General features: G+C 42.8%; 1 protein-coding gene across 1 annotated transcript; it reads left to right on the top strand.

Annotated features, from left to right (window-relative positions):
* Positions 1-290: 290 nt before the first annotated feature.
* LOC143982390 (uncharacterized) lies at positions 291-13,481 on the top strand. The gene is made up of 5 exons (XM_077481059.1): positions 291-1,000; positions 5,360-8,555; positions 9,203-9,317; positions 9,432-9,491; positions 12,888-13,481. Exons 1-4 carry the CDS (start codon positions 364-366, stop codon positions 9,462-9,464), a joined length of 3,981 nt encoding a protein of 1,326 aa, XP_077337185.1. The 5' UTR covers positions 291-363; the 3' UTR covers positions 9,465-9,491; positions 12,888-13,481.
* The last annotated feature ends 248 nt before the right edge of the window (positions 13,482-13,729 follow it).

Genomic DNA, 13,729 nt, shown 5'->3' with positions numbered 1-13,729 from the left:
TGTTGTTTGGCTCTATGCCTCACAAGAGTTACCTTAAACAAGTTTTTTTATATTATTATTTCTTGTAAAGATTTTTTTTTACCTAGAAATCATGCCAGTAGCAGAATTGTAAGCCTGATGTGGGAACTCCTTTGGTTGGCCATTAGGCCACACTTTAATATTTTTGTTGTGATTGATTATTTTTATGTATATGTTTTATTTGTCTACTTTGATATAAACATCTATTTCACTGGATTTAAAAGTAAGAATCTAAAGTAAATACAAATCTGCAATACAGTAGATGTTATCTAATATGACATATCTTTCTTCTTTACAGCTGCCACAAATTGCAGTTATTGCAACAGTAATGCCGGTTGCAAAAAAATGGATGATTATGTAACATGCACATGCAATTCTGGATATGTTGGAAATGGTTTTAACTGTACACCCATGGTGTATTGCAATGATGCCTGCTGCCCGCAAGGATACACCTGGAGTACCCAGAAAAAAATTTGTATGGATATTAATGAATGCCTAACCAGTAACTACATATGTGCCAGTAACTGCATTAATAAGAATGGCCTCTACCTGTGTACTTACAATGCAAATGTTCCTTGCCCAACCAATCCTTGTGAGGCTGGAAAGGACTGTGTAAGAATTAATGGAAATTTACAATGTGTTGATCCATGTAATATTTCTTTAACCTTAAATATACCCAGCAGACTGTACACGATTAATACTACTGGGATAATCCAGACTGATCGCAATAACTATGGGTGGTTTAAATATGCAGTTGGTTTTAGAATGAGAGAATTAAATGCTGGATACCTGAAATGTGGATCTCTTGAACCTTTTTCTCTTGGTGTGACGCATACAAATATTTCACAAAACATAACAACGGTTCCTCTTTGGATTAACTCAAAAACCCCAACCCAGGGCCCGAACATTCAAGCAAAAGATTGCGGAGGATTCTATGCTTACAAGTTTACAGGGAGCTTGCAGTATACGGTCTATTGTACAGGTGAGTTGCTTTCTATAAAACAAAAAAACTTTCCAAAATAAATGTGGGCTTGTGCACATACATGCATTTAAAAATGCACTTTGAAAATATTATGAAAAACTTTTGAGTACTGTGACTAAAAGTGATTTTGCAGTGTACGGTAGACTGGTGTCTTCAGAAGAGTTCACGTTCCATTGCATAGTGTAGCCTAGATGCAGCCAGTTATAATCTATCTTTTTATTTTTGTTTCTTTTTTTTTGTATTAGAAAGGTATGACAACAGCAGGCCATAGAATTTACAATGCATTTTTACATGAGTTTGTGATGCATCTTCCAACTATGAAAACAAATATACTTTATCAAAGTGCCAATTGCTGGTCAATGACAACAATGTACAAACTTGCCATATTGTGATCCATGTTTCTTAACAGAACCTGAAAGAATGCATTCTCATATTGACATTTTCTTGCTTCAGCATCAATACCTGCACAAGCCAAACCTTAATTAGGTAGTAGTAATTAACCACTTGCTTACTGGGCACTTAAACCCCCCTCAGTCCCAGACCAATTTTCAGCTTTCAGCGCTGATGCACTTTGAGTGACAATTACGCGGTCATACAACACTGTACCCAAATGAAATTTTTATCATTTTTTTCCCACAAATAGAGCTTTCTTTTGGTGGTATTTAGTTACAGCTCGGAGTTTTATTTTTTGCTAAACAAACAAAAAAAGATGCAAAAAAAAAAAAATCATGTTTTAATAGTTTGTTATAAAATTTTGCAAACGGGTCATTTTTCTCCTTCATTGAAGTGCGCTGATTAGGCGGCACTGATAGGCTGCATTGGTGGGCACTGATGGGCTGCATTGGTGGGCACTGATGGGCTGCATTGGTGGGCACTGATAGGCTGCACTGGTGGGCACTGATAGGCATAGTTAAGGCGGCACTAATAGGCACAGATAAGGCGGCACCGATGGGCACAGATAAGGCGGCACTGATGGGCAAAGATGGGCACAGATAAGATGGCACGGATGGGTGGCACGGATAAGTGGCACGGATGGGTGGCACGGATGGGCACTGATAGGTACCACAGATAGATGGGACTGATGGGCACTGATAGGTGGCACTGATAGGTGGCTCTGATAGGTGGCACTGCTGGGCACTGATGGGCGGCACTGCTGGGCACTGATGGGCGGCACTGCTGGGCACTGATGGGCGGCACTGGGGTGCAGCACCTTTGAGGCAGATTGGGTGGCACTGTGGGTGGCACTGTGGGGTGGCACTGTGGGTGGCACTGTGGGTGGCACTGTGGGTGGCACTGTGGGCACTATGGGCACTGACAGGGGGCACTGACGGGGGCACTTACTTTTTCTTTTATTTTACTTCAGGATGGCACTGCGGGAGGCAGGTGGGCACAGGCAGGTGGCAGGTGGTCCCTTTTATTGATGGCCGTGATCGGGACTGATGTCCCGATCACGGCCGCCGGTGATCGGCTTTTTTTTTCTCTCCTCGCGCTGTCAGCGCGAGGAGGAATAATAGCCGATTACCGGCTCCGTTCTATCACATGATCAGCTGTCATTGGCTGACAGCTGATCACGTGATAAGGGGTCGGGATCGACCCCTTACACGGATCGGTGATCAGGCGAGTCTCACGGACTCGCCGATCACAGAGCGCGCCGCGCGCGCCCCTCAGGGGGCGCGCAGGCCGCTCGTAACCAGGACGACGTCAATAGACGTAGTCCTGGAAATCTAGGTCCGCGCTAATGCCGTCATTTGGCAATAGCGCGGATCTGAAGTGGTTAAAGTGTAAGTCCACCCAGTATTTCTATATGAGTTCTTCATAGACACTGATGTCATTCGCTTTTCTTAAAACCCTTAAAACCAAGGCAGCAGATTCACTTGTTTGGTATTATTCCCAGCTGTACATGTTTATCTTCCCTTTGTTTGCTGCTTGTGGAGAGAAATACCCAAGGAAGAAATACCTACTTCCAAATATGGGAAGCATGTGACTCAATCATCTTCCTCCCACAAGGTAATGCAGGTATGTGGCCACCCAGACATCCAACATTGTTATGTAGGAATGGGGACAGAGTTATCAGACCTCTGTAAGCTCCAAGTCACACTTTATAGCTTACAAAATGATTCCTTTCTTTATTTTGGGTGGCCAAGTGGAGTAGCTAGGGTAGAGGAGTAAGAGGGGTAGGTAAATGTATGCAACTGAGGAGAAGGGCAGATATTTAAAAGCAAATATGTTGCTCTGCCCTACATAGGGAAATCAATTATTATTTTTATTTTTTTTTCAAATTTTTTATTTAATACAAGAAGGCCAGTATACAGGGATCAGAACAAACAACAGTATAGACAACAGTACAACTGTAGTTAAACAAACGGCAATACATCTAGACCAATTCAGACGGAACGCTCATCACTAAAACTTCACCATTAGGTGGGCCTAGAGTGTAAGGCTATTTAGACACGTATTATTCCCACGGCCAACACCGTCTCCTCCGGGAAAGGGTATGGCCTGTCTAGGCGCGAAGAGCGGTGGCGTGTCTGTCCCTGTAAATGTGGTCTTGCCTTTTTTCTTTTTTTTTTTATCTTAACTTCTCCCTCTAGGGTTTTCCCTAAAGTTACTAAAGGACCGGAATGGGTCCACGGGGGAGGGGTGTAACAGGGCAATACGGGTCGGGTCATTAGAAGGGGGGAATAAGAAGGGGGGGGAAATAAAAAATAGAAAGGGGGGAGGGTGGGGAGGGAGGGTACAGTGTCATTATCCTGAAAAGGTTGTCAGTCGACTCTCCTGAGAGCACGGCCTTCAGTGGAGTACCTGAAGGCATTCCATGCCTGCCACGTTTTAGAATATGTTTCCTGTCGGTGTTGGCTGGTGAGTATCAAGTCCTCCAGTCGGCTAATGTCGTCCACTTTATGTAGCCATTGGGCGGTAGTTGGTGGGTTTGGGGATTTCCAGTTAAGAGGTATGCACGCCCTAGCTGCATCCAGAAGGTGCCGTATCACAGATCTGCCATATTTCCGGGAAGGTATATCCGTCACGTGGAAAAGAAAGCAGGCCGGCGAAAACGGCACCACTCGGTCAGTGAATGTCTGGGTAATACGCCACACCTCTCTCCAGAAATTATACAAACGGGGACATGACCAGAATATATGCAGGAGGGTGCCCTCGTCTGAGTGGCACCTCCGGCATCTGTCCGAGGTCGTCGGGAAGATCTTATGTAAAAGAGCGGGAGTTTTGTACCAGCGTGAGAGAATTTTAAAGTTTGTTTCCTGTTGCCTGGTGCATAGTGAGGACTTGTGGGTGAGATTAAGTATTTGTTGCTTCTGATTGTCCGTGAAAGTCACCGCTAGGTCTCTTTCCCACTTAGCAAGATATGGGGGCTGGAAATCTTTTGGGGGTTCAATCAACATATCAATTATTTATTTTAATAGGTTAAATTGCAATGACATCAACAAAAACATTAGATATAAGTTGGTGCGTGTTCTCAGTCTCTAAAGTACGTGTGTAGAGTTAAAGCAATATGTAGGCTACAATTGTCATTGGATTAGCCAAGTAGTTAGGATTTTCCAGATGTTAAGCATTTACAACCTCCAGAATTCCTCAGTACAGGTTCCCTTAAGGCTGGGTTCACACTGCTGCGGGGGGAGATCCGGATGTGATTCGCACCGCAAATCACATCCGATCTCCGTAGCGATGGGAGTTCAGCCATACAGATAGTATGGCTGAATTCGCAGCGCTCCCGCAGCAAACTCGCACGGGACCCTTTTTTTGGTCCGCAACAGAATCGGATCGCATGGGGGTTCACACCATGCGATCCGATTCCTGTGCGAGTCGGCAGATCGCACTGCGATATGCGGACGGATCTGGGGGTGTCATTAACATAACATTGACACTCCCAGCCGTCCGCATAGGGCAGTGTGAACTGCCGGCGGGAGTAATGCGATGCGGGAAAACGCCGCGGATTTGCGGCGTTTTCCCGCATCGCAGCGGTGTGAACCCGGCCTAAAGGGATTTTTTTCATTGAAAAAATATTGTGACTGCCATTGTTGGCCCTCTTTTGAAGATGCTAGCTGCCTGGCTGTGTCTGACTTTAATACATTTGATTCACTGACAGATAACAAGTATGCCTTCAATAAGTGTTAGGATTCCTGATCTGTATACCTTTTCCAGGTCAGAGACCCTTTGAAACCAATGAATGAAAATGGCAGCCAGAGAACTAACATTCCTAAAGAAGATGTCTGCAGTGGCAACCCCAACATACTATACTTAGGGGTTAATTACTAGGATATTCTGAACTATCAAGTGAAGTCTAATTTCAGGTATTTACTGCATTGCTTATGTTAAATAAGTAACATTTTTTTTCTGTTTCAGAACCAGTACCTGCTACAACAACCACAACTCCAACCACAACTCCAACCACAACTCCAACAACAACTCCAACAACAACTCCAGCAACAACTCCAGCAACAACTCCAGCAACAACTCCAGCAACAACTCAAGCAACAACTCCAGCAACAACTCCAGCAACAACTCCAGCAACAACTCCAGCAACAACTCCAACAACTCCAACCAGTATATCTTCCACTCACACATCACCCTCCACAACTAATGACACTTTAACTATCACACCTGCCGCATCCTCAACCCTTCATAGCACTTTAACTATTACACCCACCGCTCTCACATCAACCCCTACATCTCACACAATTTTAACTATTTCACCCTCCACTCTCGTGACATCCCCTACATCTCATGTAACGCAAGCAAGCAGTTCTGCAGAAACCAATACTACTGTTAATGAAACAACAACAATGGCAACAATAACTGACACTGACACTACTCTCACAGAAACAACCAACTCACCCACAGCAAGTACTCCTACTAGTGACACACAAACTCCAAGTTTGGGAACTGATACAACTTCTGTCACTGGCGATGACACTACTCTCACAGAAACAAGCACCTCACACCAAACAAGTACTCCTACAAGTGACATACAAACTCCAAGTTTGGGAACTGATACAACTTCTGTCACAGGTGATGACACTACTCTCCCAGAAACAACCAACTCACCCACAGCAAGTACTTCTACTAGTGACACACAAACTCCAAGTTTGGGAACTGATACAACTTCTGTCACTGGTGATGACACTACTCTCCCAGAAACAACCAACTCACCCACAGCAAGTACTCCTACTAGTGACACACAAACTCCAAGTTTGGGAACTGATACAACTTCTGTCACTGGCGATGACACTACTCTCCCAGAAACAACCAACTCACCCACAGCAAGTACTCCTACTAGTGACACACAAACTCCAAGTTTGGGAACTGATACAACTTCTGTCACTGGTGATGACACTACTCTCCCAGAAACAACCAACTCACCCACAGCAAGTACTCCTACTAGTGACACACAAACTCCAAGTTTGGGAACTGATACAACTTCTGTCACTGGCGATGACACTACTCTCCCAGAAACAACCAACTCACCCACAGCAAGTACTTCTACTAGTGACACACAAACTCCAAGTTTGGGAACTGATACAACTTCTGTCACAGGCGATGACACTACTCTCCCAGAAACAACCAACTCACCCACAGCAAGTACTTCTACTAGTGACACACAAACTCCAAGTTTGGGAACTGATACAACTTCTGTCACTGGTGATGACACTACTCTCCCAGAAACAACCAACTCACCCACAGCAAGTACTCCTACTAGTGACACACAAACTCCAAGTTTGGGAACTGATACAACTTCTGTCACAGGCGATGACACTACTCTCCCAGAAACAACCAACTCACCCACAGCAAGTACTTCTACTAGTGACACACAAACTCCAAGTTTGGGAACTGATACAACTTCTGTCACTGGTGATGACACTACTCTCCCAGAAACAACCAACTCACCCACAGCAAGTACTCCTACTAGTGACACACAAACTCCAAGTTTGGGAACTGATACAACTTCTGTCACTGGCGATGACACTACTCTCCCAGAAACAACCAACTCACCCACAGCAAGTACTCCTACTAGTGACACACAAACTCCAAGTTTGGGAACTGATACAACTTCTGTCACAGGCGATGACACTACTCTCCCAGAAACAACCAACTCACCCACAGCAAGTACTTCTACTAGTGACACACAAACTCCAAGTTTGGGAACTGATACAACTTCTGTCACAGGCGATGACACTACTCTCCCAGAAACAACCAACTCACCCACAGCAAGTACTTCTACTAGTGACACACAAACTCCAAGTTTGGGAACTGATATAACTTCTGTCACTGGTGATGACACTACTCTCCCAGAAACAACCAACTCACCCACAGCAAGTACTTCTACTAGTGACACACAAAATCCAAGTTTGGGAACTGATACAACTTCTGTCACTGGTGATGACACTACTCTCCCAGAAACAACCAACTCACCCACAGCAAGTACTCCTACTAGTGACACACAAACTCCAAGTTTGGGAACTGATACAACTTCTGTCACTGGCGATGAAACTACTCTCCCAGAAACAACCAACTCACCCACAGCAAGTACTCCTACTAGTGACACACAAACTCTAAGTTTGGGAACTGATACAACTTCTGTCACAGGCGATGACACTACTCTCCCAGAAACAACCAACACACCCACAGCAAGTACTTCTACTAGTGACACACAAACTCCAAGTTTGGGAACTGATATAACTTCTGTCACTGGTGATGACACTACTCTCCCAGAAACAACCAACTCACCCACAGCAAGTACTCCTACTAGTGACACACAAACTCCAAGTTTGGCAACTGATACAACTTCTGTCACTGGCGATGACACTACTCTCCCAGAAACAACCAACTCACCCACAGCAAGTACTTCTACTAGTGACACACAAACTCCAAGTTTGGCAACTGATACAACTTCTGTCACTGGTGATGACACTACTCTCCCAGAAACAACCAACTCACCCACAGCAAGTACTCCTACTAGTGACACACAAACTCCAAGTTTGGGAACTGATACAACTTCTGTCACTGGCGATGACACTACTCTCCCAGAAACAACAGAAACAACCAACTCACCCACAGAAAGTACTTCCACCAGTGACAAACAAACTCCAAGTTTGGGAACTGATACAACTTCTGTCACTGGCGATGACACTACTCTCCCAGAAACAACCAACTCACCCACAGCAAGTACTTCTACTAGTGACACACAAACTCCAAGTTTGGGAACTGATACAACTTCTGTCACTGGCGATGACACTACTCTAACAGAAACAACCAACTCACCCACAGCAAGTGCTCCTACTAGTGACACAAATACTACCCATAAATCACCTGACGCCCCTCAAAACATCAAACTAACAATATCTATCTTTAGCAATACTGAGCTTATCAATTTTCTATACATTCCTCTATATAATTCCTCTAGTAATACACCTCTTCATGTGGTTCTGGAAGCACAAGACAGCCATTCGAGAAAGCATGTTATACTGGTTAATTCCTGGTTTGCCTTTGGAAATGACACATCTGAAGACCAAACTTTCTTCAACAAATATAAAATCAAAAAGTAGGTTGCATGCTGCAGCATTATATACTGAGGTAGAGGCATGCCATAAGCCATCTATAAATGTATTACAAAATTAGTCATTGGCATAGTATTAAGGATTGTAATAGAACTGGGACCAACCTAATGCCAATGAAGTAAGAACTAAAATTCTGAGCGATTTTGTTAACTCTTGAAGAAGTTTGCTTTCCCCTAGGAAAACAGTTAAACTACTTATAATCCAATTTTTCATTTTTAGAGCACAGCTGTCTGTCTTTAAGCTAAGTAGCAGTAGAGGGAATGTGCAGTGAATTCAATGGAGGTGTATAACAAACCAGAGAAAGTCCAAACTAGAGTTTACACAATGAAAATGCCAAAATAGATGGTGTTTCTATTTCTTAATTAACTCTATTAGAAGGACAACTAAAAAGCAAATTTCACTAACATCTACTGTATGCACATCCTGCACTTGGCCACAATGCACACAAAAGACTACTTTTGTGCTTTACACACAAAAGACTACTTTTGTGCTTTATATACTGGAGCTGCTTTTCTCCCCTGGCTGCCATTAGTTCAAGGTCATATACATTTTTCTTGACTTATAAATAAAGTGTTGGTCTAATTTGCGCAATGATATCACAGTTTACCTTTAACCTGTTCCTTTTTGACAGCTGTCTGCTGGAGAACAATGAGTGTTACCAAGAAATTCCTGATACTAATCCACCCGCTGTCAGGACATTCACAAATTCAAATAATGGAGCTTCTGATAGCAGTTGTCAGAACAAGGCAAGTAAAACAGGGTTAGATGATACGTAGCACTGCACCATTATCTTAATAAGAATCATGTTTTCTCTACTGTATTTAAGATTCTTATGAAATGCTCTTTTATCTGTTTTTCAGTGCCAAGATGGCAAACCTTGGATCTGTAATTAAGTAACTATTACACACATGGCTTTACAAGTAAGTTCCACCATCTTCTTCAGAGCTCCTGCAAAAACACGCACAGGGAGCACATAATCTGACAGTGACATAGATAGATGATAGATAGAAAGGAACATAGATAGATAGATAGATAGAAGGTAACAATTTCATTTCAATCAGGTATTATTAAAGTGATTGTAAACGATTACCTTGTAAAACAGCCCATTCAGTTTAAAATAAAAACAAAAGGCAAAACATGTGTGTATTCATATAAAAAGTGTGTGTGGGGGGGTATTTACTGTATAATGTTTTTTTTTTTTTTACAAGTGACCCCATCCCCTCTTTTCCCTCTGTTCTCAACTGCATAAGAGCTGAGGGGAGGAGAAGCGACAGTACAGTAAGCTTTTCAGTGAATGGCTATGCAGCGGGGCGGTGGGGGGTGGGGGGTTCAGGAAAAGTCTAATCATTGGTGGAGAGCATGCTGAGTTCCCAGCACAGCTAGAGAACTGACCATGGTGTGATTTTCTGCTTAGTGTTGTCAGTTTTTAATAGGAAAGCAGCAACACCAGAGATTTCACACAAAGGAAGCAATACAAAGAGGGCAGGATACTTTTTTGTACAGCAGACACATATCAGGAATATGAAATGCTGGGGTAACAAACACTTTACATTTTTAAATAAAGGTGTAATAAATGTAACCAATACAGAAGTGGTAGAATACAAACGTGGATTGATAGAAAGCTTTTCATATTACAATGCCACAATGATACTTAGACATGTGCGGTTCAGGAGCGCCCCCCTCCCTCCTGAACCGCACCAGGCCACATGCCCTCAAAATTGGGAGGATGCTTTGGGGGTCTGTGACCCCTCAAAGCACCTTGTCCCCATGTTGATGTGGAGAAGGGCCTCATCCCCACAACCATGGCCGGTGGTTGTGGGGGTCTGCGGGCGGGGGGCTTATCAGAATCTGGAAGCCCCCTTTAACAAGGGGACCCCCAGATCCTGGCCCCCCCTGTTTGAAATGGTAAGGGGGTACAAAAGTACCCCTACCATTTCACAAATAAAGTGTAAAAAATAGTTAAAAAAGACAAACACACTTTTGAAAAATTCCTTTATTAAAAAAAAAAAAAGATTCCAGCGGTGGTAATCCACTCTTGCTATCCAGCGACGGACGATCACCTCTCCGGGGTCCAGCGATGGCTCATCTGAATCAGCGCAGTGAATCCATCCATCTTCTGTCTCCACTGAGGAGACACTGCGGTATCCCGGCGGCCTGACGTTTGTTATATGCGGAGGGCGGGGCCACCCATCACCTGACCCCGCCCCCCTCTGACGCAAGGGGAAACCCGGGTTTCCCCGTGACGTATAGGTGACCTCGCCCCCTCTGATGTAACGGAAACCTGCCTGTGTTACATCAGAGGGGTGCGGGGTCACCCATACGTCACGGGGAAACCCGGGTTTCCCCTTGCGTCAGAGGGGGCGGGGTCAGGTGACGGGTGGCCCCGCCCTCCACATATAACAAACGTCAGGCCGCCAGAATCCCCGCAGTGTCTCCTCCGTGGAGACAGAAGATGGATGGATTCGTTGCGCTGATTCAGATGAGACATCGCTGGACCTCGGAGAGATGATCGTCCGTCGCTGGATAGCAAGAGTGGATTACCACTGCTGGAATCTTTTTTTTATTTTACCACAAGCAAGCAGCTTGCTCTGGGGGCACTCAGCTGGGGGGGAGGAGCTGAGAGTGCTGGCAGGGGGGGCCTGAGGAGTTGCAGTTGTTGTGTACGTTTGTTTGTTTGTTTTTCCTTTATTGCTACTTTAGTATCACTTTAACCTCTTCCTGCTAGAGCCCTATGTAAACACTTTTTTGTGCTGAGAGTCCATGTTCTGCTCCCAGCACAGCTACTGGTGGGGATCCAGTTCGAGGTTTACTCTTAATAAATAATTAACTGCTGTGCTTATATCCACAACTAAAAACAAATATAATAATGTAATAGAATAAAAAGCAGCTAGCACAATACTGATGACCAACAATATAAAGATTATAGAAAGGTGGTGCAGCGCTTAGACGATAAAATTAGTCCATAGAAAGAGGTTTACTCTTAGCTGGAGCTTCCTTCCCTTTCTGCTTCTTCCTCTTGGTCTACACAGAACCCACCACAAATCTGAGGACAGCAGTCGCAGGTGGTCCCATACATTTCTTTACTGTACACCCAATTACCATGGACCAGTGACATTCTATGGATCACCTTTTACCCTAATTATTGGTACTTTTTATATATTTATGGCTGGCTGGACTATATATATATATATATATATATATATATATATATATTAACTCGCCAGTATCTCCATTTCCTCAATTACAGCAGTCACGTGACCCAAATGCCCCATATTTAGAAGCTCTTAAAAGACCAGGAGGCAGAGGCAGAAAGGGGTTAAGTCAACAGTGTCTGCCTTGTTAAACGTTGAAGGAAGCAGCAGTGATGAGAACATTTCAGACAGAACAGAACATTTCAGATCAGAATATGCCTATTAATAGGCATAGGCATTTCATGTTTAGCTTGTTACAGGGGGTCCCCGGGTTACGAACCCGTTAGGAACTTCCCTCCTGTTTCTAATCCGGAAATGTTTATAAGTTGGCCGCGCATGCACGGCAAATTATGGACATTTCCTACATTTTCCGAGGCTCCACCTGCCCGCACATGCGCAGAATGGCAGATGGTCCACGAAGAACGGCAGAAGATCCCCACAGTGCTCTGTTCGTAAGTAATAGTGGTTCATAAGTCGGGCATACGTAAGTTGGGGACCCCCTGCTTTTTTGCTAGAGATCTCCTTTAAATGCTAAAACAGATTTTTGCATACTTATTCTCATGGTCCCTTCCCCAGAAAGCCCTTAGGAAGCTTATAAGCCTATTTATATGCTTTCATTAACAGCGATTGAAGTTTAGATGTAAAGCTAAAGTTTAAACAGATCCCTACAGATTTTGTCACATCACTTACCTGCAATGAATTATGCCCCATATTGTACAGGCAGCTAGATCCTGGGCCAGCATTTTTATTTTTTAGATGTGAGAAGATGAGGTACATGACTGGCAAAACAACAATTATAGGCATTCAATAACAGTGAATGAAATTCAGGCTTAACATGTTGTCATCAGAACAATAGGTAAGAAAAAAAATCCTCCTATAGAGACACCTGTTTCTGTGACAATTCTCTAAGTTAGGAATTCCATTCATTTTGGAGAGATTTCTTCTCATTTCCTGTTGAGTCTCTAGGACAGGAAGTAAAAGAAAATTCTCTAAGCTGAACACAGACAGTAAAAGAGATAACTTGGTAGGAGTTTTGTCTAAAACAAAAAAACTAAAAAAATAATGCATTTAGTATTATTAGTATTGTGATCAAACATTTTAACAGTTTTCTCTTTATTCCTCCAGGTGATCTGTCTAATAATCTCTTAAGGAGACATTGGGCGGCTTCCAGGAAAATTAAATGAATACAATAAATTAAATTGCTGTAGCACCTGCTTGGGACATTTTTCATATATATTAAGTAGTGACATGATTGTATTCATGGTATACATTTATGTAACTTGTATGTCATTTATTCTATTATTTATTCCCCTTTGAGTTTGTAATTCCTTGATTTCTATTTAATGGAATTCATATTGCTTGGGATTGTTCATTTTATTTACCTTGTAATTCTATTAGCCATAGAGGGATCTATCTATCTATCTGTAGCCATTCCTGCTTTAACAATTGGCTTCTGTTGAACAGGAAATGCTTTAAAATGACAGTAAAATAAATGTAATAGGGGTTGCACAGTTGAAATCTAGTACTGCCAATCAAATATATTTTGGGTTCTTATTTTTATTTAATCATTTGATTGCTTATGTATACAAGCGTGATTTTAGAGATACTGTACATTGTTTACAAGCCCTTATGTACCAATATCAATTTATTGAAAATGTTGATATTTGCATATAACTGTGAGGTTTAGTAAAACAAGGAAATAAAGTTCTTTATCATTAATTCACGTGTATGTTTTAATGCTATTTGTCAAGTTTGCCACCATATTTTACACTGATTTCTATCTGCAGACCCTAGTTGGAGCAGAAGGAAGTAAAGGGAGTTCCTTAATTCTCCTCTTTAATCTTAATAAAAGTATAACCTTTTCTAAGAGACAAAAGTTTGTTAGAGTGAGGGCCTAATACAGACATACCCCACTTTTAAGTACACAATGGGGTTTATTTACTCAAGCTGAAAAGTGCAAAATCAGG

Source organism: Lithobates pipiens, unplaced genomic scaffold (assembly GCF_037356315.1).
Source record: "Lithobates pipiens isolate NorthernLeopardFrog02 unplaced genomic scaffold, aLitPip1_a1.2 Scaffold_16, whole genome shotgun sequence".
In the NCBI taxonomy this organism is placed as follows: Eukaryota; Metazoa; Chordata; class Amphibia; order Anura; family Ranidae; genus Lithobates; species Lithobates pipiens.
This window is presented reverse-complemented; position numbering and strand designations above follow the sequence as displayed.

What these genes read in the sequence shown, in the direction of transcription:
- LOC143982390 (XM_077481059.1), top strand. Translation starts at nt 364, where the DNA reads ATGGATGATTATGTAACATGCACATGCAATTCTGGATATGTTGGAAAT. An exon ending in AACAAATATAAAATCAAAAA is followed by an intron (nt 8,556 to 9,202) that starts GTAGGTTGCATG and finishes CCTTTTTGACAG; the next exon opens with CTGTCTGCTGGAGAACAATG. An exon ending in ATAGCAGTTGTCAGAACAAG is followed by an intron (nt 9,318 to 9,431) that starts GCAAGTAAAACA and finishes TCTGTTTTTCAG; the next exon opens with TGCCAAGATGGCAAACCTTG.